Source organism: Arvicola amphibius, chromosome 1 (genome assembly GCF_903992535.2).
Source record: "Arvicola amphibius chromosome 1, mArvAmp1.2, whole genome shotgun sequence".
NCBI lineage: Eukaryota > Metazoa > Chordata > Mammalia > Rodentia > Cricetidae > Arvicola > Arvicola amphibius.
Window position 1 is genome coordinate 66,442,704 of NC_052047.1, and position 27,442 is coordinate 66,470,145.

At 47.1% G+C, this 27,442-nt stretch overlaps 1 protein-coding gene across 1 annotated transcript in view; it reads right to left on the bottom strand.

The window, feature by feature from the left end:
* Uvssa (UV stimulated scaffold protein A) overlaps positions 1-27,442 on the bottom strand; it is a 42,953-nt gene extending 15,511 nt beyond the window's left edge. The window contains 9 exon segments of the mRNA XM_038309498.1: positions 16,697-16,825; positions 17,048-17,162; positions 18,129-18,158; positions 18,160-18,240; positions 18,242-18,521; positions 19,322-19,442; positions 20,541-20,871; positions 26,723-26,822; positions 27,140-27,442. Of these exon segments, the coding sequence (XP_038165426.1) occupies positions 16,697-16,825; positions 17,048-17,162; positions 18,129-18,158; positions 18,160-18,240; positions 18,242-18,521; positions 19,322-19,442; positions 20,541-20,871; positions 26,723-26,820 (1,185 nt within the window). The 5' untranslated portion in view covers positions 26,821-26,822; positions 27,140-27,442.

The window sequence follows — 27,442 nt, forward strand, 5'->3', positions numbered from 1 at the left end:
GGCCTAGCTCAGCACGCTGCCCGCCCAGGTAGAGCCAAGCTCCACCGTGGGGCTGCTGGAGCCATCAGCAGCCACATCTGGCCGTGCCTGTTGGCCCCATGCCCCAGTCTGGGCGACTGCTGCCCGAGAGAGCATAATCAGATGCAAATGCACTTTGTTTTGGTGCAGCCCACAGTCGTGCATCTGGGAAGCACGGGAGACATTAATCATCGGAAACTGTAATTTTTGTTATCAGTCTAACACTGATCAAAAGGGAAGCCTGTCTCCACCGCTGACCTGTGAAACGTCCCAATTATACTCTTTGGAAATGACAGGGGCACTTAACTCCCGCGCTGAGCAAATGACGACGATCAATCACGTTTGAATAACAATGAGCCACGGACCTGAAAATTATTTTTGTATAGAATCTACCCAGGAATTTATGAAAGGTGGAAAGCAGCCCAAGGTTTTAGGGCATTACGGGCTCAGCTAGTGCAGCGCGTATCAAACACTAAACAGAATTTATGTGTTTTAATTTTCTAAAAGGTAGATGTGGGCTGGGTGCTACAATGCATAACATATAGTGCCAGGTTTTAAATATGGGGGTCATTTTCATAAAATATTATGCTTATTGCTCACACCCTTGAATTTTGCTGGGGACTTTTTATCAAAATTGCATTCCCTAAAAATATTCAACTGCTTAGGTAACTATTAGAATTTTATCTTCTTCCTCCCCAACTAAATCGTTTATTTTTAAGATTAAATTTGAAGCACTGGCTTCTTTCTTGTTCTTAAATTAGTACTGATAAGGCCTCTGGCTGTCTGCTCTTCCACTGTATGTGTTTGCCTTGAAAAGACCCAGGCTTTCTCTGGGGCCACAGAAAGATGCCGGTCATTTCTATACTTGACTCTGCAACTATTCGGAGATGGGGTCCTCATGCTGTAACACCTGGAATCTAGAGACGCCACCGCTAATATGTAAGTGAGACTAACATGAAGTCTGAATCCACATTTGGTAAATGCCAATATTGCAAATCCTTGTGCCAAAGTTACCTGAGGGACGGGAAATTATTCTGATGTGGAAAACCTCAGAGCCCTAGCTGTCGGGACACTCCTGTGACCTGCTCAGGAGTCTGGCCAGGAACATGATGGCCACCAGGGACAGTCCCCTGGAAAGGTAACAGCCCAGAGGGGAGAAGGCCTTCCTGGGACGGTCTAGAACCTCAGGTGACCAGCCTCCACTCACTATTTTAGAATCTCGAGAGGTCATGACCACTGTGGTGGTCACCTGCCTCTAAGGTCACATGGGAGGTCAGACAGAAGGCAGCATCCAGAGAGGTCTGGAGAAAACAGCTAGATGCCAAGGGTCCTAGGAAAGAGCTCACAAAGGCGTCAGGACTGGTAATATCTTCAAAATGAGGCCAGACTTTTGAAATGCTCTCAAGAACAGTTTACTCTTATCCCAAGTGAGGGCCAAGTTTTCTACTTTGGGGAAACAATATAACACAAACTGCATGAAGCCAGAGGGGAAGACCAATCCTTAATGAGATCTGCACATGGGAGCCACACATCAGCACAGGCATCTCACCCAGGTGATTTTCTGACAGGTGAAACCCTTGGGTGCCTTTGAGGATAGGGTGGTGGTCAGAAACCCAGCCAATCAGATGACTTCTCCCAAGCTGCACCCCCTGGTGGGAGCTACAGATCCCTACAGAGGGCCAATTCATCCACCCACAGGATAGACACAAGCTTTTACCCACTACTGTTGCCATGGTGGGGGCACTGCTGGTTTTATACAAATTGATTCTCACCCACAGTTAAAAGGATTTAGAAAAATGAGTCGTCATGATCATAATTAAACAAGCAATAAAATGGCTAAAATATACAACGCAATCAGTTTACAGAAGTAGTGTGGTGAGTGCTAATTATTTGCGAAGGAATGGGAAGAGCATCTCAACATCCAGAAAGCCATGGCCGCCAAGCCCACAGCCTAGAGATACAGCTGAGACCATTAAATAAATTTTGTACGATCTAATTAACTTGGTGCGCAATCTCAATTACTTTTCACCCAAGAAATCACTTTTGTTCAGTTTTATGTGTGTCTATTTCCCTTTTAAAAAAAAATGATGTAAGGCCTCGTCAGACAAGTGAGTTCCAAACTGCATTTGTCTTTCAGCGGCTTGATGGCTATGCATTTAAAAACCCATTCTATCTTATAAACTAAAAATTAAACGTGCTCAGCTGTGATGGCCGTCATTGCATCTGCTATTTATATGCTAATGCCCTCCCTGGAAGGCCGTGCAAATTGCCCGGCCAGGCCAATATCTCATGTGCATCTCGGCTGCCAGGGACGCACCTTCAGAGGACAGAGGGTGGAGTGGTGCTCACCACGTGATAACACAGACCAGGCACCTGGTGGTCACTGAGTCAAACCTGCCCAAACGCAGGCAGGGCACTCGAACACATGCTCAAGTCCAAATATTACGCTGGAGCAAAACTTCATTTTCTGGAATGACCGTTTCTATAAAGGCCACGTCCACAAGGGATCTCACAATAGCACTGCAGGACACACAGGGATGGGCATTTCTCCTCCTCCTCTCCCTTGATCTGAAACAGTGTGGAACAGTCCATAGAAACCTGCCCTTGAGAATCCAGTATGCGCAACAGCTCCAGTGCCAGGGAGCTTCCTGGAACTGGGGCTCAAGAGCTGAGTCTAGCCTGCTACAGAGCACGAGGCAAAGAGCCTTGGTGTGCCTAGAATGTGCCTGCAAGTCCATTTCTAGAGCAAGGCTAAGATTAGAAATCTGCTGGATCCAAACAAGCAGCTAGTCAATCAAACTGAGGCCTGGGAGCCTAGGTGGACACAGGCCAGGTGCTCTGGGTTTACAGTGCTCTTAACGGGTATACTCAAACCAGTTTCTCTGGGAACCCACATACACATGCTCCCAATGACAAGGTTGTGTGAGAGGTGCAGAGGCAGGGAGAGTTATCATGAATGAGGTTATGTGAACTCCACACATTAACATCCAATGAAGTGTGAAATCACTAATCATTCTTCCCAGGAGTGTGCAGAGAAAGCCAACCACACGGGAGGAGTGCGTCCTCACAGCTAACACTTGCCAGGATTGGAACAGGGCCCTCCCTGTGCCTTGGCTGCCGTCTCAGGTGAAAGCAGGTGGCCAGCCTCTGGGAACGTGAGGAAATGCTATGCTGTGTGGCCTGTCCCAAAGGTGCGGGTGCCATATTCATCAGACAGCCTTTCCACTCTGCATCTGGGACTTTAGGAGGGGCCAAGATCAAACAAGTTCCTCCAGACTGCTTTCTTATCTGTGAAATGGAGGAAATACTCTGATGGGGCACTCCTGGAGCTAAAGAAACAACATATGAGAAGGTACTGAGAGCTAGCTCATTCTGGAAAGACAAATGATTGGGCTGGACAAGAGCCAGGGAAAACCAAGACCAGATCCATGCAGTAGGGCGTGGGAGGGTATAGGCTGGTGGACAGGCTGCGGAGCTGTTTTCTCCCACCCCTGTGAGCATAAGAACTTATGCTCAAAGCCCTCCCCACTCCCTGCTGTTGGGTGCGTGCCTGGCCTTCAGGGTGATGGAGGGAGCACAGCATTGAGAAGGCTGTTTACGGGCCCTGCTGCTGCACAAGGTCCCGCAAAGGCTGATTTAGTTTCCCTGCTTTCCCCGGGTGTGCCTGATGGTTCAACATTTCATTCCCTGGGTTTTCTGCCTCTGTCCTTTTCACCTACAAGAAGCAAATCCTGCACAGCCTAGGGAGCTTTATTAACACTCAGCAGGAGAGGAGCTGGGCTTGGGTGTGCTCCCAACATAGCACCCATGGGCCTGGTAAGGAGGCTGATATGAAAGGCAGGCTGCCCAGCACCCAACACAGAAAGTGAGCCAGGCTGCACAGCATGAACCAAACAGATTGATTTCCATTGCTGTGAGAGGGCGAAGATGAGTCCGTGGTTCCATGAGGGTGGCTGCTGCCACACGGCCCAAAAGACTGGTGTGCACAAAGACACATTTATAACCGCAGGAACAGGTAGACCAACAGTCCAGGAAGGAAAGAGCAGCTGCTGATAAGTCAGACGTACTGATGTCTGCAATCACCGCTCTGACCACAGCTGGTAGGAATTCGTATTTTGTTAATTACATAACACAAACTAACCATGATCAGAGCTCCATAATGAAAAGGCAGGCAATTTAAAAGTTTTCAAAGGATTTTTATCAGTTTAAATAATGAGGCCGCCATGGGTTATTACAGCGCTTCTGTAACAGAGCAGGTGGAAACTGACTCCACCAAATGGCCCTCCACATTGATCCGGTCAAGATTTATCCCCAGTCTGCCTCCAAACTGAGCTGAAGTGCACACACTCTGTAAAGCAAATGCTTAGACATGTTTAAACTGGTTTAAGTATTTTTGAAGACAGACCATCTATGTCAAAAGGAAAGCAATACTATGCAGAAACCAATGGCAACATTCAAATGGAAACTGGGGCTGGACTCCACAGATGCCTGGGAGGAAAGGGGACTAACCAGCACAGCCTGCATCAACCCAGCCTTCCAAAGACAGCCTGGACCTGTCCAAATCTGGGCTGCTGTTTATGACTAGTAGCACTGTATCTGTTTCAATCTCACACATTTGTTAGAAGTTCTTAAATGTTTAAATCATGCATTATTGAATTAGTGTTCCCTGATCAGCCTGTTCTACATGAGGAGTTAACGATGCCAATCCCGTGCTAAATGGGGAAACACTAGGAAATGATTTAAACCCTCCGTAAATTTTATTTGGAAATTAGTGAACACCTCATCATGATTTCTAATTAAAACAGCTCTAATTAACATAGACATTCATTAGCCCTCTCTCCCTGCCCCTCCCCCACAAGACATTGTGGTGCAGCAATCTTGCAAGGAGCTGCCCACCAGCTGCAGGAAGGGCGGGCGATGTGTAGATAGGCAGTCGCTGTATCTATTCTGGGAAGCAGTGCTCACCTGAGCCTGGGCGCTGCCACTCACAGTCCGGGAGCCGCCAATCACTTCATCTACAAGCAGCGCCTCACTCGCTCTCCAGCTGCGGCAAGCGAAATCTCCAAGGATTTCAGAGCAGTGCCTTTCGTTAAAATCAGTTTGTAGAGACAGGTCTAGGAAGTGTCCATTAACTGAGAGCAGAGCAGAGCACTACCTGCCTTCCCACTGAAGGTGGGGCACCCTCAGTCCACGGGCTGCCACCTCACTGGGCCCAGGCAGCCCGACAAACCCACAGATGGTCGGGGTTGGTGTGCTGACCTGTGTGACCAGAGGATCAGAGGACCCCCTCCCCCCCAATGCCCTGAAGGGCCTGCCTTCACAACAGATCCTACAGGCACAAGTGAGAGTAGTCAGGCTTCAGCTGTGAGGGTCACCGTCTGCCTGCTGAGATGCACAAGGATACATGTACTAATCTGGGTAAGATCAGGCTAGGAGTCACTAGGTACAAGGATAGTGGAAACAGTGCAGGCCCTGGGCGTCACATCAACCCAAGACTGCCCACCATGTACCACAGGAAGACCGTCCTTGCAATGTTAAAGTGCTGGGTCTCAGACTCCTGGGAGCCAAAGAACTGACACAGCCATGCCCTCATCATCTACTATGGGCCCATGCTCCCTACACCAAAGGCAGATCTACAACAGGAAGCTAGGACAGCAGATGGTTTAGGACAGCTAGCGGGAGTCAGGGCAAGCCACTCAGTCTTTTTTGGTGTAGTACCAGGGATTGAACCTAGAGCCTCAAACATGCTAGGCCGCATGCTACCACTGAGTTAAATCCCCAGGTCTTTTCTATTTTGAAACAAGGGCTCACTAAGTTGTCAAGGCAGCCCTATAAATCACTCTGTAGCCCAAGCTGGTCTTGAAGTTATGATCCTCCTGCCTCAGCTTTTCAAGTAATTTGGGTCACAGGGTTTCACCACCAGGCCCAGCTTCCATTCAGTGGCATTGAGTGCATGGCCATTATCATACAGGTAACAGAGACATGGGTACAAGCCACATAGGAGAAATGGTGCTTCTTACCTGGGTTCTGCGGATGGAAGTTGCAGCACCCACTGCTGGTTGAACTAAATATAGAGCTCTGACCCAGGAGGTTGCATGTCTTCACCACCCACAAAGGTATCATGAGCATCCTGTAGGCCAGAGGAAGACTGCTCAGGTCTCCTCCAGCAGCCAGTCACTCAGCACTCAGGAAATATGGAGCCAAGAGACATGGCTAAGACAACAGTGCCCAACAACACCCAGCTCTGTCAACCCGACAAAGCTTCAGGCCAAGGAGAACAACCACACTGCTAAGACCCTCAGGGCTTGGAGTCCTGCCATCCCCAGCACTGCGGCTGATCCCAGTAAGACAGTGCAAGCTGGTAATACCTAGGCCCTTGAAAACCCCTTCTGTGCTACCCAAGAGCATTCAAAGTTCTATGGTCAGTCCCTGGAACACCAGCTACCCAAGGATGTCCCTGAACTGCCAAGGCCCATCAGCAAGGTGACTGTCCACATAGTGTAGTAATTGGCTTGACTGAGATCTTCAGGGAGGGACTGGGGTACACAGCAGAACGGTGAGGTGGCCTTCCACTTCACAGTCTTGGCCAAGCCTGGAGCCTGATGACTCTGGACACTGAGTGTAGAGATGAACTCCTCCTGACTGCTACAGTGAGGGCTGGAGAAACGCTCTCTGCTTAGACACACATTGCTCAAGATTCATATATCTGACTTGATAAGTGACACAACCAAATGCAACTCTTGTAAGATGGGAACCCACACACCAAAGCCGCCAGACAGCCTCAGGTGCGGCACAGAACTTCCATCATTGCCATGAATACAATGGCCAGCCGACTGAAGGAGAAGCAAGGTCGCCCTCTGCTGGCCCACATCACACATAACCTCTGCAAAGCTGGGACTAACTGGCAGCTGCAGAACAGAAAGGAGCTCCCTCCTACTCCATCTGGTCCTAGCACTTCCTCTACTGCCCTTTCAGCTGCCACAAGGGGTCAACAGGGTCTCTAAATGTTAGACATGCATCCTCTTGACTTTAGGCTGGAGCAGTGGATGGCTTCAAAATTGAGCTTTTCCTCAGTAAAGGCAGCGTTGTTTCCACCTCAAAGCTAGCTTCTGAAAGAGAATTTACAAGTCAGACTGACCAGGTTAGCTAACCTCTAAGGCAGTTCTCAACCCTACTAATGCTGTGACCCTTTAATATACTTCCTCATGTGTGCTGACCCCCAACCATAAAATTATTTTGTTACTACTTCATAACTATAATTTTGCTACTGTTATGAGTTGCAATGTAAACATCTGATATGCAGGATATCTGACCCTGTGAAAGGGCCGTGACCCACAGGTTGAGAACCACTGCTCTAAGGCTATGTTCAGAGACCAGATTAAGGGTCAAGGTTTCAAACATAATTCCATGGGGATGGGGCAGCTCTAACATCTATTTTCTCTGTTTGGAAACCAGTTGAGAAGAGTCAGTGAGATGTTCCAGCCGGGGAAGGGCACTTGCCAAGGACCTGGCTCTTGTCTGTGGACCTACATGCTACAAGGAGAGAACTGACTCCCACAGATAAATGTAAACCGTTTTCATTAGAATCAGCCGAGAGAAACATGGGTGATGACTGTCAGCTGGGAGCTGGGAGAACAAGTGACAGAGAGACAGTTTTCTGTCTTCCAACTAAAACCTCAGGACCCATCTACCCAAGTGAAGCACCCATCTCCCCACTCTGTGGTGACTTGTGAAGAACCCCAGGTCCATGCAGCCCTCAGACCCAGGATCTCCAGTCCCACTCCAAGGGCAACACCTCTCCCAGGCACAGCAACACACTGTGCCAGTGTGCCTGGCATGGATGGCCTCTGTGGCTCCCAGGCTACTACAGGACTGAATCCTTACCTGTGGCGGCCGCACTTACATTTCGCCATTACAAGATGGCGCCGAGGGCTAAAGTAAACAAGTATGTGGCACGAACTTTTCGCGCCACATCTGCCTAGCAACAGGTTTCCACCAATCCTTTTCTGCCACGTCACCTAATCAGTAGACACGCCCCGTCCTCCTCTATATAAGCCGCCACCCAGCCCGGCTCGGAGCCCCCTGCTTCCAGCTCTCCCTCAACCAAGCAGCGCTTCATTAAAGTGTGATCAGAGAAGAATCCTGTGTCGGTGGTGATCTTTCCCTGCTGGTCAGGGCTCGCTCGCCGCAGCTGGTGCCGAAACCCGGGAACTTCGGCGGACACACACAGGGGGCCGAAGAGGATTCAGAACTCTACACACGAAGCGGTCGGCGCCGGTAAGTATCCTCAGGTATGCTTCTTGGAGGAATTAGTCCTTTGTGGTTTGCACTAGCAGTGGTTGTTTTTGCTGTAGTGGTTTATGCCTTTTGCATTTTTATCCGTTGTCATAGACCAGGAGAGGAGTGTCTCTGCTGTAACATCTAAAGTGAAAGTAAGTCCGTAGCAGATAATGCGATTTTTCTGCCCTTTTGTAAGCCTCTTGTAGAAAAGTGAGCAAAGATGGGCAACGATCAGTCTGTCTCTGGTGCATGCGATTTTGTAGAACCTATACAGCGGTTACTCCAGGAGAGAGGATTGAAAATCTCGAAATCCACCATAAAGGTGATTGTCGGGGATATTGATCGCATGGCGCCGTGGTTTGCGGTGTCTGGGGATCTAAATCTGCATTGCTGGAGAAAGCTAGGCAAAGATTTGGAGGCAGCAAAGGAACAGGGGCAATTAAAGAAGGGAACTTATCCTTTTTGGAGATTAGTACACTCCTGTTTGAAAGACGGAAAAAATGTAGAGGAGTTAAGAGAAGGAAGGAAAATGTTGGCAAGACACCAGGACAGCCTTTCAGAAGCAGGTTCAAAGACAGAGGAGGATACTGAAGAAAAGTGCACGGTAATAAGGAACAAAAAAGGAGAAAAGAAAGATATAAAAGAAAAAGAGGATCCTAAGATAAATAAACCTTCAGCACCTCCCCTGTATCCGGTGCTGGATGAATTCGCAGCCTTGCGGCTGGCTGAAGAGGAGCTGGTAGAGGCAGAGGAGGAGAGCTTAGAGGAGGAAGATGCACATTATGAGGAGGAGAGATATGGGCCAGCTCTAAAAGTGCCCACTAGAGAGTTTCCCCCTCCTTACGTGCAGCCCAGGAGTAGCTGCCATTTCATTGACAGGGGCACTCTTGCGCAGTTAGCTGTGCATTATCCACCTTCAGTGGTGGTATTTCCTGTTTTTGAGGATCAAAATCAACAAAGATATCATGAGCCAGTCCCTTATAAAGAGTCAAAAGATTTAGTGGAAGCAGCAAAGACTTATGGAGCTAATGCGCAGTATACCCGCACATTACTGACTCGGTTGACCACCAGAGCTATGACACCAACAGATTGGTGGGAAATTGCTAGAGCATGCCTTTCTACAGGTCAATATCTAGATTATAGATCTATAGTGGTAGAAGCTGCTCACACTCAGGCTCGAGTAAATGCGCAAACGCCAAATCGAGCTCCCTGGAATGCAGACATGTTATTAGGGCAAGGGCAATGGACGGCTAATCAAACAGCCTATCCAGTGGAGGTTTATCAACAAATTAATGAAATTTACACAAGAGCATGGAAAATGATACCAAAAAGAGGTGAAGTGACGGGCAACCTTACTAAAATTATTCAAGGCCCTACTGAACCATTTTCGGAGTTTGTGGCTCGCATGATGGAAGCCGCAGGGAAGGTGTTTGGTGAAGCCGAAGAAGCCATGCCTTTGGTTCAGCAGTTAGTGTTTGAACAGGCTACTAAAGAATGTAAGAGAGCCATCATGCCGTGGAAAAATAAAGGACTGGATGCTTGGCTTAAGGCCTGCCGAGAGATAGGCGGCCCTCTAACTAATGCTGGTCTAGCGGCTGCTATGCTAGCAGTCTCCAGGGGGCAGGGAAGATCAGGTACCTGCTTTAATTGCGGGAAGCCGGGGCATATACGAAAAAATTGCCCCCAAGGCACACATAAAAAGAGCCAAGGTCAGAGACAGCCGGGCACATGCCCACGGTGCAAAAAGGGAAAACACTGGGCAAATGAGTGTCGATCCGTAAAGGATATCAATGGACAGCCCATACCTAATGCAACATCAGCCATGTCAAAAAACGGGCAGAAGGGCCCACTACCCCAGGGCCCGAGAATTTATGGGGCAATTCAGGAGCCAAACATGAGACCACCCCAGTCATCAGAAGGGCCACCACAGGCTCCGCAGGGTTGGACCTCCGTGCCACCACCGGATTGGTACTGACTCAGAGTATGGGTGTTCAAGCTATAGACACAGATATGTCAGGACCTCTAGAGGAAGGAACAGTGGGACTAGTCTTAGGAAGATCTTCCAGTACTCTTAGAGGATTATTAGTGCTACCTGGAGTGATCGACCCTGACTACAAAGGCATTATTAAGGTAATGTGTCATTCTCCGTTTGGCATCATTTCGATTGCACCCGGAGATCGTATTGCACAATTGTTAATTCTTCGATCAGACCATGAAAAATTTCCCGCTTGTGAGAAAGAGAGGGGCGAGCGAGGGTTCGGCTCCTCTGGGGTTGAGCTAGCATGCTTGTCTATAGGACTTGATGATCGCCCCATGTGTACCCTAGAAATAGAAGGAAAGCTCTTTACGGGCCTATTGGATACCGGAGCGGACAGAAGTGTGATGCGTAAACAGGATTGGCCGAAGAGGTGGCCGTTACAGACGGCTGCACAAACCTTACAGGGTCTAGGATATCAAAATACTCCAGATATGAGTGCTAAGCAATTGCATTGGAGGATGGAACACAGTCAAGGCATTTTTCAGCCTTTTGTCATAGACCTTCCTTTAAATTTATGGGGAAGGGATGTACAACAACAATTAAAATTGATAATTACCAATGATTATTCTCAAGTGAGTAAAGATGTCATGAAGGCACAAGGCTTTGTACCAGGAAAAGGGCTGGGGGCTCGCCTTCAAGGACGAAGTGACCCCGTGTTGCCCACTCCCAAATCTGATCGGAAGGGCTTGGGTTTTTCCTAGGGGCCACTGATGATGCGTTACGCATCCCCTGGGGCACAGATACACCCGTCTGGGTGCCTCAGTGGCCCCTGTCTATGGAAAAGCTCCAGGCCGCACACATATTAGTTAAAGAACAACTTCAGCTTGGTCATATTGAACCTTCTGTGTCTCCTTGGAATTCCCCTATTTTCATCATAAAAAAGAAGTCAGGAAAATGGAGGCTGCTGCATGACCTTAGAGCAGTTAATGCACAAATGCAACTCATGGGATCTGTCCAAAGAGGGTTGCCTCTTTTAAGTGCTTTACCAAGAGATTGGCCTGTTTTTGCCATAGATGTTAAGGATTGCTTCTTTTCTATACCCTTGCATGTTTTAGATAAACATCGTTTTGCATTTACTGTTCCCTCTATAAATCACGAACAGCCTGATGAACGCTATCAATGGAAGGTCTTACCACAGGGTATGGCCAACAGTCCCACCATGTGCCAGCTATACGTGGATCAGGCGTTACAACCAGTGAGACGTAGTTTTCCCAAAGTTAGGCTGATCCATTACATGGATGATATCCTATTGGCAGCAAAACAAGAGCATATGCTAGAACGGGCATTAGTTGCCCTGGAGGCATCCTTAAAACAAAAGGGGCTGATTATTGCCGCCGATAAGATTCAAAAGACAAGTATTGTAGAGTTTTTAGGAGCCCATGTTACCCCAAAACAGATTTTTCCACAAAAAATTTGCATTCGTACATCATATTTACGCACTTTAAATGATTTTCAAAAGTTGCTCGGAGATATAAATTGGCTGAGAGGATATCTCCCCATTACCCGTGAAGCTTTGCAGCCGTTGTTCTCAATATTAGAAGGAAATCCTGATGTAACGTCACCTAGAGAGCTTACACCCAAGGGAAAAGAAGCATTAAAGATAGTGGAAAAGGCCATAGAACAAGCGCAGGTCCTTCGGTTTGATCCAGAACAACCATTATTGCTTTGCATTCTGCGCACTGTTGGTCATCCTACTGGAGTATTGTGGCAGACAGGCCCGATTTGGTGGATACATGGTCATACACTTGGTTCGCGCACGTTAAGCTATTATCCTGATTTAGTGGCACAACAGGCATTATTGGGAGTGAAGTTCAGCTTGACCACCTTTGGCAAAATGCCAGAGAAGTTAATATTGCCCTATACCAAAGATCAAATTGAGGTTTTGACAGGGACTACTGATGATTGGGCCGTATTGATTTCCTCATATTCAGGCGTTATTGATAATCATTATCCGTCTGATAAATTGCTGTCCTTTATGGCACAGAATGTTGTATATTTTCCAAAGATTACCAGTGCTTCTCCTTTGAATAATGGCTTGACTATTTTTACTGATGGGTCCAAAACTGGAATTGGAGCCTATATGGTATATGGCTCCCCGCCTGTTACTCTGAAATTTCGCTCTGGAGCACCCCAAGTCGTGGAGTGTCAAGTGGTGTTGGAGGTCTTTAAGGCCTTTCCCCATCAGCCTTTTAATTTGTATTCTGATTCATGCTATGTAGTTAATGCCGTAAAACATCTGGAAGTGGCTGCATATGTTAAACCTAGTAGCATGGTTGCATCTTTGTTATTACAAATTCAGAATTGTATAGTTCAACGTGCTAAACCATTTTTTATCGGTCATATTAGAGCTCATTCCGGTCTTCCTGGACCTATGACTGAAGCTAATGATATGGTTGATAGGGCTACCAGGGAAATGGCTTTAGTTGCCCTGGATCCTATGCAATCGGCTGAACAATTTCATAGAAAGTTTCATGTGCCTGCAAATACCCTTCGCCTTAAGTTTAATATTACTCGCGACCAAGCGCGTGAGATAGTTAAACAATGTTCCTCCTGTGTGGTTTTTTCATCATCCGCCTCATATTGGGGTTAATCCACGTGGGTTAAAGCCACTTACCCTTTGGCAGATGGATGTTACTCATGTTTCAGAATTTGGTAAACAAAAATATTTGCATGTTTCCGTGGACACTTGTTCAGGTGTTATACATGCCACCCCGTTATGTGGTGAAAAGGTCCTTAACGTAAGGACCCATTGCCTAGAAGCCTGGGCTGCTTGGGGCAAGCCTTATTCTTTAAAAACTGATAATGGCCCGGCATATGCCTCTAAAAGTTTTCAACAGTTCTGCTCTATTTTTGAAATTAATCATACTACTGGTTTGCCCTATAATCCACAAGGACAAGGCATCGTGGAAAGGGCTAACCGCACCATTAAGGAATTGCTTCAAAAACAAAAAAGGGGAATAGCCGAGGGTGCATCCCCGCGAGATAGAATATCTCTCGCTCTCTTTACATTTAATTTTTTGACCTTGGATTCCAATGGCTGTTCAGCCGCGGAAAGACATATGGACCACAGTCACAGAAATACAGAATTAGTAAAATGGAAGGATGTAATTGATAACAAATGGTATGGACCGGACCCTGTGATACAGAGGTCCAGGGGAGCTGTTTGTGTCTTTCCTCAGAATCGGCCAGATCCGGTGTGGATCCCTACCAGACTGACAAGGATCGTGACAACACTGGAACAGCCTGACGAAGAGCAAGGAGATGTTGCTGCTCCTGATCCTGTTGGTGAACCTGCCGGTTCCAGTTGAATCTGAAGAATCTTATTTCTGGGCTGTGGCCCGTACATGGCCCATTCCAATTCCTGTTCACAATGAGTCCACAATATTGCCACAATTTTTTGTTGATAGTTGCCAATTGAACTTAGTTTGCAAAAGGTGGATGCTCAGGAACAAAAATTTAATCAACTGTAGTGCCCCTAGCAGGAACTTTATGTTTTACCACAAATCAGAGCACTTCTATCTCAGACTGCATTTTGCTAGATGCCATGAATCTTACTGTAGCTAGAGATCCATTTTAGAAGATACTCCCAATTTTTTGAGAAAGGCCATTAGCGCAGCCCTGGCCTCAGGTTAGATCTGGAGCTAAATCTGGATCTGGCTCCTATTCCGGTTCCAATGATACTGTTAATGTTACCACTTATGGGATCAGTTGCAACCTTACAACGCCCAATTGGGTACAGGTTAGCAAGGTTAATAATAGTGATTCACAGGTTGGCAATAGTAATCATACTAGTAATAATATTTTTTCTTGGTCTGTCCCTAGATGCTCTGGTAATGATTGAGCTATCCCCCTGAATTTGTGGATTGCAAAGGACGATATGATAAGTTTTACAATAATTCTGGATGGGTTCTTAGGAATCTTAACCATTTTAAGGTTAAAAGAAAACTTATGATAAAGGTTGGATCACCCTTTACACCATGGATACTTATGAATTCCAGAGGAGCTATAACTGAGTTGTCTCCATTTGCTACATTTGCTCGCTCTGGAATAATTATGTTAAATAATTATACAGGGATTATGAATCACACTTCTAAAGAAATTAATATAACTAGTGTAGAGAAAAAACATAATACTACTCTACGGCAAACCAGAGTTTGCCTGGATCCTCCCTTTGTCTGGCTTTTGTTTAATACTACAGGGAGTTCAAATAATACTGCAGTTGATTGCAAGAAGGATAATTGCTCTCTGTCACAATGTTGGAATTTCTACCATTCAGGTGCGATTGTTATGCGCATCCCTACCTTTGTGTTTTTGCCTGTAAAAGCCAATCCTAAGAACTTTCCATTAGCCACCCTGGTTCGCCGGAAAAGGGATTTTGGCATTACAGCAACTATTGTGACGGCTATTGCAGTGTCTGCTGCTGCGGCTGTTACTGCAGGAGTAGCTATGGCCAATCAAGTTCAGACAGTTACTTTTATCAATTCCGTGGTTCAAAAAACCTCGGACGCTATGTATATACAAGAAAAGATTAACCATCAATTAATGTCAGGTATTTTATTGTTAAATAAGAGAGTTGATTTGGTGGAAAGAAATATGTTAAAAATGTTTGATATAGTTACCTTTGGTTGTGTAGATCGTACTAAGCACTTGTGTGTTACCCCCTATACTGCTACCCTTAATGAATCCCGAGCGATTTCTCAATATCTAAATGGCAATTGGACAAGGGAATTGGAACAATTGCAAGCAAATTTTAGTTTGAAGATTTTGGCTTTGAATCAAACCCAGGCGACTATGGTTTCGCTGGGGGAATTTACAGATTGGCTGGTAGATACCTTTTCATATATTAAGGAATGGGCAGGGGTTGGCGTGCTAGGATTAATATTAACTTCGGGAGTGATATTGGCGTTGTTTCTGATTCTAAGGCTGATTCGGGTAAGGAAACGGGAAAAGGTGGCCATTGCTCGTGCCCTCGCAGCCTTGGAGGCCGGTAACTCCCCCCCAAGCTTGGATCAGCATCTTACAGGACTCCTGACCCTAATCCCTGCTTTTGCACCCGAAGGCCATTGAGCCATTGCACTCGGAAAGAGGGATCGATGAGGTTCCCCTGAATCTGGGGATGTGTAGTCCTGGACAGGAGGTTTTGCACCTAAGAGTGCACTGAGTAGATCCACTCAGGAGATCATGACCTTATGCATATGGGTAGTCCTGCTTATTTTTCCCATCCCTGAGAAAAACGGGACATGTCTACATTTTCAGGGTAAGGTCCTCTGACCTCAGCCTTGACTGTCTTTTAAATGTCATAAAATTAAAAGGGGGAACTGTGGCGGCCGCACTTACATTTCGCCATTACAAGATGGCGCCGAGGGCTAAAGTAAACAAGTATGTGGCGCGAACTTTTCGCGCCACATCTGCCTAGCAACAGGTTTCCACCAATCCTTTTCTGCCACGTCACCTAATCAGTAGACACGCCCCGTCCTCCTCTATATAAGCCGCCACCCAGCCCGGCTCGGAGCCCCCTGCTTCCAGCTCTCCCTCAACCAAGCAGCGCTTCATTAAAGTGTGATCAGAGAAGAATCCTGTGTCGGTGGTGATCTTTCCCTGCTGGTCAGGGCTCGCTCGCCGCACTTACCCACTACCAGGCACCCAGAACACATGCCCCACACCTCTCTCTGGCCCTGTTTGGGACTCCCATCTCTCTGGTCCCATCCAGAGAACCCATGTACCCCTGCTCTATTTCAACACCAGATCCTCACTCAGGGAGATACAGCACCTTGTCAGGCCCCCGAATCTCAAAAATACCCTGTTTTTGCCCACAAACAACTTAGCCTATCCAAGTTTGGGGCCACATGCAATCCAACAGACAGGTGGCCTTCAGGTCCCCATCCCAAAGGGCACAGTAGCCATGCTCACCTGACTGCACCAGAGCATTCTGAGGGTTTCATTCTGTCTGCCTGCCCAGAGACAGGATTCCCTATTAGACAGCAACTCCACAGAAGCCCCCACCTACTAAACACTGAGCCAGGGCACAGCCTAGCTCTTCGGGCTCTCAGGAGGAGCCCTTGATGCACGGGTTTTCAGTACTTTGTAAGTATCCTTGGCTATAACACAGGATGAACAGACCCTAACAACAGGAATGCAGCCACCATGAACTGACTTCACAGAGACCTGATGAGTGATAGGTCAGAACCCCAAGCGAAGAGGAGCAGGTAGGTCATCTCTTGGGAGAGATTGATCTGGGACTCCCACCATAAGAACTCAGTAAAGAAAAGCCCAGAATCTTCTGAAGCTGGTGACGCCTGCCCGCTCAAATGGCTGAGTGCAAACTCCTGAGACCTCTCAGCCTCAGCTCCAGGAACTCACCCTACTCCTCGGCTCTCTCTCAGGCTTGATGTTCAGTTCCTCACATTTCTTCAGAGCAAGCTCCAATTTCATTTTCAGGTCAATGGCCTGCTTTAAGTGTTCACTGTAGATCCCTGCACGGGTAAACCTCTGTAAAACAAAGCATGACTCGCAAAGTTCCTAGCCCATCCCCAGAGAGCCTGTTCTGGCCAGGAGACCCATGATAGCCCTTCCTTCTAGGAAGGGACAAAGTTCTAGGGAGAGGAAGAAATGCTCATCCCCACCCAGGTGAGTGTTCCCTCCTTCCACATCCTTGCTTTGCCTGGTCTTGGAACCCAAGTTCACTGCTGAAGACCAGGTACTAAGCCTCACCTGGACCCAGGAGCACACAGTTGGCAGAAACTTGTTTTGGATGAGTTTGACCGAATCTCTAGCAGCATGGAGGACAGCAAGGTTGTCTTCATTCTCTTGCACCTTCAGACCATCTAAACCAAGGCAAAGCAAGTCACAGAGGGATGCTAGGCCAGTCATGTAGCAGAAGCCATGAAACCCATTGGAAAGTGGACTCCAATCATGTTCCAGACACTGGTCAACTCTGAGCAGAGAAAACATACCGTGTGGAAAAACTCTGGGACAGTATCAACCATTCTGGCTCTGCACTGAGGCTGCCCCTCACACAGCTCCACTGGCTCCAGCCCTGGCTTCCAGCAGAGGGCTAGACTGCTCCGTCACCTTCTCTTTCCTCTTCTCTCAGGACTGACTCCACCTCTTGGTCCCAGGGTCTCAGTGACCCCTGCAATTTCTGCCTTTTTTTTGACAGGGTCTTCATTTCCTTCACAACACCAGAAAGGACCTCACTAGCACTTGTATGCTTCCAAGGCAAGGTGCAGTACATCAGCGATATAACTGTGGAGCTGTGGATCATGAGGAGCACCAGTCCCTCCCAACAATATCCCACAAGGTGAACGATAGCACCTGTGAGGACATCTGGCCCAAGCAAGATCAATAGATGGACAAGTAAGCACCCTCTGTACCCACATGGCTGGAATGCTAGGGCCAGGACAACTCTGCCACATCCCTTATCATTGTAAACACAGCAAGAAATCATACTTTGATCACATTTTCCTCCTAGGCCTAAGGTGCCCTGGTGGACCTTCAGGTAAGATGCCCATACATCTGTCATGGAGTCTGTATCCCTGCTCATAACCTCATTATGTTGAGGACTGTAATGACTGAAATATCCCCATGGTGGCAGAAACTCAGAGAAGAGGACACAGGAAAGACTAAACAGATGGCGGTCCCTCTATTCCTCATACGCCCACCCAAGGAACTGCAGTTCCCAAGTCTAAATCTACCTTGAGACAACCCAGTGCCAGTGACGGAGGCTAACAAACCTTGACTAGGTCAGGGTAGTGCATGGGCAGGCACTGCACAGCCCCAGCTGTCAGTTACTGAGGGGAGTTCCACATCCAGTGTGTACTGGCGATCCTAGCCCATGGCTCCTCAGGAACTCCTCTGGGTCACTGTGCTCATCCTCATCCCTGGAGGGGTCTTGTGTGGCTGTTAGGCCAACGCCTTCCGATCAACAACAGATCTACATGGTATGCAGAGTCAACCAGGTCCTTGCTACAGCATGGCTGCTCTTCATTCTGAGATAAAGGGAGACCAGACTCACGAGAAGTTGCCAGATCTGGACTCAAGACGCAAGGAACATGGCCCTCTGTTATGCCAGATGCCTCACCAAAGAATTATTCCTTGGATATGGGCCACAAGTCCAAGGGGCACAGCAGTGAGTTAAAGCAGTTCTCCACTTCTGTCAGGCTGTATCCAATTTCATCAGACATTTCTGCAGACATGGAAACACTTGCTTATTCTGTCATCTCGAGCCAAAGAGCAACAGATGCCTGGAACTGCTCCCCAGGGCACCAAAGTGAAGATCATGGTGCCGCCAAGGAAAGCCAATGCGCTGGTGCATAATCAGAACACTTCCAACCACTTAATAAACTATTAGTGCAATAGCTCTAGTCTCTGGAGTGCATCTCTGATCACGGTTGTGTGCAGTCACAGGAGCCTAGTGACCACTACCACAGGCCAGTCTTCCACTCAGAATGGTGGTCCCAGAGAGGTCATCACCACTACATACTTTACCGGGTGCCCCCTCTTGGAGCCCTCTAAGCCATTCACAGCACAGCTGTCTCCCCGTAGCCTTCCCCAAGGCCTGGGTTTTCACAGGACAGGTGTATGTGAGAGGCTCTGGACACAGAAAGATAACCTAAGACCTGCTCGCGAGAACAGGCTGATTCCAGGAAGGATGCGGATCTGGGAAACAGAACTAGCAGAACAGATGCTGGACATGAGAAGAACAGCAAGAAGGCCTCTAGCTAGTGACAGAGTGTATGACTCTTCCTGAAGTCACAGCTATGTCCAGCTCCCTCTGTCAGAGAGTCTTATGCTAAATAGTTACAGGAAGACAACATCCCCAGGAGACACTGCACTATCCAGGCAGCCTGTGACGGTTCAACACCATCCTGAATCATTCTGTCTTGCAAACCTGCCTGCATGGTCTCAGTCTAGACTAAAGAACAACTAGGGAACAAGCACAAGGGACCACGGGGGCAGTTTCAAGGGCTTAGCCTAGGAACTTACCTTCCATTTCTCTCTTAGCCCGTTCAGCACTTTCTTTGTGGATTTTATCCAAGTGCTTCTGTTTCTCCTCTTCTCGCTTCCTTTCTGCCAAAGACCTAGCATTGACATCCCGAAAATCCACCTGAGAAATTGAAAAGGAAGTTTAGGATTACCTACAACAAGCACAAACACAAAGTACAAAAAGACACAGTGCCATCAACACAAGGCCACAACTTGATGGTTCCTAATCTACAACGTTTCAAACAAGGCTGCCTCATCCTGCCACATCTTCTACATCCAATGCCAAGTTCAACACTGTTGGGAAGCAGAATGCTACTCTAACTGCAGGCCAGGGGTTATCAGCTAGACCCAGAACATACACACCACCCAGGAGTGAACTCCAATGATGTGGGATGTCTTCTATATATGTGTTGCTTTTGTTGGTTGAAGAATAAAGCTATTTTGGTGAATGGCTTAGCAAGAGCAAAGTCAGGCAGGCAGGAAATCCGAACAGAGATATATGGAGAGAGTAGGTGGAGTCAATGGACGCCATATAGCTGCTGAAGGAGATAGATGCTGGAACCTTATCCAGTAAGCCACAGCCTCATGGCAATACACAGAATAATAGAAATGGGTTAATTTACCTAGCTAGGAATACATGTAAGCTATTGCCCAAGCAGTGTATAATTAATATAGTTTGTGTGATTATTCAGGTCCGAGCAGTTGGGAAACATAAGAGCAGTCTATGCCTACACTCCAGAGAGTAGGTGACACCCATACAAGAACCATGACCGTGCAGGAAGGCCAGTCATTTGCTTGTGCTGCTGACAGGGGCATGACAGAATCTGGGCAGTGACAGGAGGGCTTGAAGGCAGAACAGAACCTGGTGTCTTACTAAGCCCAGCACCAGTCAGAGCTCAAGGCAAGAACTAAGCATGGCTTACTGGCAAGAATAGGGTATGTCCCAGAAAGGGGAGCCCATCCTAAAGCAGAGGGAGGGCATCTAGGAGTAGGATTCTACAGGCTTAGCTCCACTCTCAGGCAGGTGCTAGGTGCAGTTTCTTCCTCACGGCTGTTCTGACCTTCAGGGAGCATCCTCCATTCTACTGCATGTTGATCCAGCTGCCTTGCCTACCAGGGCTGTGCACCCTGCCAAACCCTCAATGAAAAGAGCTCTTTCCCTCATTAGTTGGCCAGGCTCACCCACCACAGGGAAGCAGACTGCCCAAGACTCACTTACCTTTTTGATGTGTTTTAGGAAGTGGTAGCCCAAGGCTAGCTTCTTATAGGCCTCCCCAAACTTCTCATTCCAACCTTCCACAGCCTGCATGGCTGCCTGCTTTAGCCTCTGAGCTGCCTCCCGTGGGGGTGGTAGGGGATGCTCGTTATCTGTGCCCAGTGTGAGCTCCAGGAATTCCTGGAAGTCAGAAACAAGCAGCACTCTGAACTGATGAGACCTGGCGAAGAGCTCATCCACGATCTGGAAGGCTGAGAGGCGGATCTCAGCATGGTCCTGGGTCAGCTGTGTCTTCAGCAGGTGGTAGGCGTGGCTCAGCTGCTCCTCTGAAGACCTAAGGGCACAAGTCAGCCTAACCAAATGCTCACTCACAAAAGACAAATAAGCATCACTCTTTGTGTAGGGACACTACAGTTACAAGTGGCAGGGACTGTGCTTAGCACTCAATCTTTATTCTTCCCTTCTTAAGCTGAATAGACACACCAGGGTCTAAACACCAACTGTGGCCCACTCCTGTCCTGTTTCTGTACTTGTACTGCCCATGAACCAAGAACTCTTTGTACATTTTCAAATGGCTAAAGCCATTGTTGATGTGGCCCAGTGGCAAAGCACATGGCTAGCACATGTGAGGTCCTCAGCTGGACCTCCAGCACTGCAAAGATAAACACTGCGGCTGAAACACATAAAAGAATACTTTTTGCATTATAAACATTACACTAAGAATCAAATGTCAGAGGCTGCAGCGATGGCACAGTGGTTAAAAGCTCTACTTGTTCTTCCAGAGGACCTGGATTTGATTTGTATCAGTCACATGGAGGCTTACGACCATCCCTAACTCTAGTTCTAGGAGATCCTACACACTCTTCAGGCCTCCCTGGGTAGGCATGAACATGGTGCACAAATCTACATGCAGGCAAAACACCCATACATATAAAATAATTTAAAAAAATAAATGCCAATGAGTTTTGTTGAAACAGGGCTACCCTGATGGTCCCCAGTTATAGATAATTGTGAGCTGCTACATAAGTGCTAGGAATTGAACCCGGGTCCTCTGAAAGAGCAGTCAAGTGCTTTGGAACCTTTTGGAGACTCCCAGGAGAAGCCTTTTCCCATCAAAGTAGGAAGAAATGTGCTTGTAGCAGGGACTTGCATTCCAATCTCAGGAACATTAATGCAGGACATGATTGATGTGGGATGTGGGATGTCCTTCTGTACACTGTGAATATGTATTCCTCCCATTGGCTAATGAAGAACCTGCTCTGGCCTATGGCAGGATAGAATATAGCTAGGCAGAAAATCCAAGCAGAGAGGGAGAGAGAAAGAAGGTGGGGTTGAGAGAAATACCAGGGAGTCACTGATAGAACTTGATGCCAGAACACCTAAGATAACGACAAGGTCACGTGGTGATATACAGGCTATTAAAAACGGGTTAATTAGCAAGTGAGAGGTAGCCAGTTATAGCCTAATCCACCAGTCAAATAATTATAAGCAGTTGCTGGGAGCAGTGAGCTGAAGAGAAACCAGTCCAGTGGGTGCAGGCAAGACAGAGAGAAGTCTCCAGTTACACATGATCCCTGAAGAGACAACACTACCTGGCTCCAACTCTAGCTAAGAATGAGAAACAGGTGGGCAGTGGCGCATGCCTTTAATCCTAGCACTCGGGAGGCAGAGGCAGGCAGATAACTGTGAGTTCGAGACCAGCCTGGTCTACACTAGCTAGTTCCAGGACAGGCTCCAAAACTACAGAGAAACCCTGTCTCAAAAAAACAAAAACAAAAACGAGAAGCAGAAAAGCTGGGGCCTCACCTGGAATCCCAGTGAGTGTGATGGACTGGAGGGTGTCTGAGTCCTTTGAGTCTCTTGAGGAGTCTACATACAAGTCAAAGGCAGGTGTTTTTCCACCCCCAGAGGCTGCTTCTTGTCTCTCCTAAGATACATCCTCTGTTACCTTGGTTGCACAGCTACAAAGCATCCTCAAGAACTGAAACTAAGTTTGATTTTGTCAAAATGACTTAACAAGTGGATGTGCTTGCTGGGTATGTCTGGAGATCTTGAGTTAGATCCCTAGAACCGACATAAAGGTGGACAGAGAGAACCAACTCCACAAAGTCATCCTCTGACCTCTACATGAGTGCAGTCATACCCGTATGCACCTGTTTGAATTCACATGTGCACTAATGTGTATACAAATAGAAAAATAATACATTTCAAACATGCAGACAAATAAATATATTAATCCTGAGAACCTAAAGAAAAAGAGACCAATATTTTACTGTAACATCTTCTGGTTTTAATATAGGCTGGCTGGTGAGAGGTTTGGTCAAAAGATGAAAGGATCAAGCTAAGAGATGGCTCGCAGCTAAGAGCACTGCCTGCGCATCCAGAGGTCCCGAGTTCGATTCCCAGCTGCGAAACAGCGGCTTTCGGCCGGCTGTCCTGAGTTCCTGCGCCCTCTTGTGGCGTTAATGGGGAAAAAAAAGATGGAAGGATCTATTCTTGCTATTCTTGGTCCTCACTATTTGTACTCCTAACAAAAAGTAGAGGATCTAGGAAGAAAAAGAGGAAGTATACCAATAGACCATTTACTCAAACTTTCACCTCTCTGCATTCTGAGTGAATACCCTCCCACATCAGGAACCCACTAATTGGGATCATACAACCCCAGCAGGGACCCACAGATGTAGGCTGGTGACTGAAAGCCTCCTTATAGGGAAGAAAAGTTAAGAAACCTGTTAACTACAATAAAACCAGAGAAGTTTCTCTGTGTCTGAGCGACTTCTCTGTTGTTGTGATAAGACACCATGACGAAGGCCACTTAAAGAAGAAAGGGTTTAATTTGGGCTTAGAGTTTCAGAGGATTTGATTCCACAATGGTGGAACAATAGCTGAAGGCTCACACCTTAAACCACAGGCAGGAGGCAAAGAGAGCTTGGAGATAGCAGGAGGCTTTTGGAGCCTCAAAGCCTGCCCCAGGGACATACCTCCTCTAACAGTAGAAACTGCTGAGGTGCTTCAGGAAATTATTAATGTGGTGGGAAATGTTAAATATGGGGTTTGTTCTCTGAATGTCCTGATTATTGGGTTGGGTTGGTTTGTTTTTTGGTCAACTTAACAAGCTAGAGTTATCTGGAAAAAAAACACGTCTCCATTAGACTGCCCATAGGCAAGTCTGTGGGAGCATTTTCTCAATTAATATTGATGTAGGAGGGCCCAGCCCACTGGGGGTGATCCACTCCTGGGCAGGTAGTCCTAAACTGTAAAGAAAGCAGGCTGAGCAAGCTCAGTAAGCAGCACCCCTAAACAAATTCTGCTTCAGTTCCTTCCTCCTTTCTTCTTCAAGTTCCTGCCCTGATTTCCCTCAATGTGGAATGTGACCTGAGAGTTTTAAGACAAAATGAACCCTTTTCCCCTGCAAGTTGCTTTTTCTGATCATAGTGTTTTTATGACAGAAATAGAAAAGTAAATAAACACAGCCTTAAGCAATAATCCAGGATCCCTTCCTAAATAAACCCATGCATAACCAGAGTTGATGGGAACACTCAAAAGTCAAAGGAACTATTGTTTTCAGTCCCAACCTTTGCAATTACCCAAAGCATGGTCAAATAACAAGCATATTACTGAGGTCCTCACTAAAAAGTCATGAACCTTCCTCCATCCATAGGTTACTTCTTCAGCTAAACTATAGCTTGTGGATATCCCGAGTACTTGTACGCTACACCAGCCACAGAATGCTCAGACATGAGCTCATTAAAGATATAAATGCCAAATGTGGTACATTTACACAATGGAGTACTACACAGCAGAAAAAATAATGACAGCTTGAAGTCGGCAGGAAAATGGATGGAGCTAGAAAATATTATTTTGAGTGAGGTAACCCAGACACAGAAAGACAATTATCACATGTACTCACTCATAGGTGGTTTTTAAACATAAAGCAAAGAAAGCCAGCCTACAAACCACAATCCCAGAGAACTTAGACAACAATACGGACGCTAAGAGAGACTGAAATCTTGTTTCTGGAATGAAGTTTGCTTCTGGTTTATTAGACATTGGTGGTCTTTCTCCATCTTTGTGCGATCTCCCTACCCCCAACCAACAGACTATAAGATGTAAGATGAAATAGACAATTCCTCTCCAAGTTACTTTTGGTCATGGTGTTTATCCCAGCAACAGAAAGCGAATGAGTTCCAGGCCATTGGCTGCAGTGATCATTTTACTCTTGTTTGGGCATTGATTTTTAAGTCCTTTGTCTTCTAATTCTTGTCATCTAAGATACAGCAATTTCAGACTAAGCTGGAGAATCTGAATCCTCCTCCCCAGTCACTAGGTAACAGTTTTGTGGTTCCTCTTACATGCCCTGAGATATGGAAGTAGTTACGGAAGCTTAGATGATCATTTTTTTTAACTTAAAAGATTATTGTTGTGTGTTTGACTCTTGAAGCATGCGTGAGTGCGCATTCCACAGCACATGTGTAGAGACAGCACGACAACAACTCTGTGGAGCAGGTTCTCTCCTTCCACCTCCTCTTGGGAGGAAGGAGTAAGCTCAGGCTGCCAGGCTTGCAGAGGAAGCACTGTTACCATCTTAACAGCCATCAGATTGCCATTCTTCAGCTTCCTTGCTTTCCCAATGGATTCCTAAAACTACAGATATCAGGTGGAAAGTGAGACCCCAAAGACCTTCTACAAAGCTTACATAACTAAAAACACCCACCCCCCCCCCGGGGATTTAATATGCTAATGAGGCATTGTCTTAGTTACTCTTCTAATGTTATGATAAGACGCCACAATCAAGGCAACTTATAGAAGAAAGAGCTTACTGGGGCTTACAGTTTCAGAGGGTGAGTCCATGATCATCATGGTGGGAAGTATGGCAGCAGGCAGGCAGGCAATAGCTGAGAGCTCCCATCTTGAGACAACATGAAACAACAGCAGATAGAAAGCTAACTAGGAATGGTGCGGGCTTTTAAAATCTCAAAGCCCACACCCAGGGACGCACCTCTTCCAACAAGGCCACACCTCCTAATCCTTCCCAAACCATTTCACCACTGGAGACCAAGCATTCAAATATATGAGCCATTCTCATTCAAACTACCACAGACAAGGAATGCATGTAGAAATACAACAGATAGAGCAGGGAAAGCTCACAATAAGATAACACAAGAGCTCTTTGTATTCCAGGGATATCTGAGATGCTAAACTCTCTCCCATCTCTAGCCAGCTTTCTCCTTGGAAGAGTATTCATTCTTAACAAATTTTCTTGCTTTACTTGCCACTATCCACATGTCTCTGTTCAAGTCTTTGTTCTGAGACAGAAAAACCTGGAACCCCTCCAGAGGTGTCATCTAAAGCCCATTGTTAGCAGGACAGTCCCAGGTACATGGCCCCTGCCTCTTCTACAGGAAACAGAAAGATGCTCACAGTCCTCTTTCCCTCTCCAATACCCTGTGTAAATCAGACAGAAGAGCTTTTCTGGGGTGTGCAGCAAAACCAGGCCTGAACTAGAGGCTTTATTGAAATGTAAATATTCTAGCACTTTCTAAATAATCACTTACCAAGGCAATGAAGGAAGTGTGCTTCCTCACTAAATATGACTGCCTTCTGAGGCAAGGCAGGGTGTTTTCATCTAATAAAGATGGGAACAACAACCTTCAGAACAGTGAGAACTCTGAGGGCACATGCCTAAGAACCCAACAGAACACCTGGTAAGTGGGGGCAGAGCATCAGAAGTTCACAGCCAGCCTCAGCTACATTGTAAGAGGTCAACCTAGGCTACATAAGACTCTGTCTCAAATAAAAGGAAAAAGGAAGGAAGAGTAGAGGCAGGGGTAGCTCAGTGACAGTTTGCCTATCATGCCTGAGGCTCCTGAGTTCGTCCCTCGAGCTATATTTTACTGACATATAATGATTGCTTAACACTCACTGGAGATTACAGCCCCGGAACTCTTTTAGTGGTTCTTTACAGTTTCTGACACAAGGTCTCACTATATAGCCAATCCTGGCCGGGAACTCATGACCCTCCCTGCCTCCACCTCCCAACAGGCAAGTGCTTCCATGCCCCAGTGGTTAGAAAACTTCTTTCCATGGTGAAGGCAGGAGGTGGCAGAGATGTACAAGAAGGCAGAAGGGTTCAGTGTGGGTGCTCACAGGACCAGTTATTATACACGTTTAACCTAAATACATACTTGCAAATTTTCTTCAGTTCCTTCATTTTCTGAGCATTCAGTTGGGATTCTCCTGACGTTGTGAGCTCCTCTATCAACTGTGAAAGTTTGTGATCCATATCTAGAAAAGGGACGCGGAGATGCAGAGTTAACATCCAGTACTTCACAGTTTTGGTTTTAGCAACAAAGTTTACTGGGTCCCAACAAGTAGTGGGGACTATTGCTAGGGCCCTAGGGTGTCTCTGTAGGACGTCTCCCAGGCGAAGGAGGCTAGTCAGCTCATTGCCACCGAAAGCCATCAAGACCTTTGATGGTAATTAGCTAAGGTTCTGAAGATGACACTAACTCCGGCGGTCTACAGTCAGCTGTGTGGGAGTCGAAACCAAGCCGGTACTGGCTCTTGAAGGAAAAATGTCACTAAATTATACTCAAACTGGCCTTCGCACGCTGGCCGCACAGGACACTCTCTCTGCTAGTGATAGCCTCTGGACCACTGCAGGGGCGACCGATCCGTCCCCGCGGGCCAAGGATCTGGACGGTCATGAGCCTCGGTGCGCCGCACTCGCTGCCTGACCCTCCGCCTCAGGAAACCTAATCTCAGTGTTCCGGGCCGCTGTGACACAGATCGCCGGATGCGGCAGCTCCCTTCGCCCACCCTTTCCGGTGGAGGGAGATGCCTGTCACAGGCCCCAGAGCGCGGCAGGCAAATCCTCACGAAGGCTCGCGGCGCAGGAGCGGAAG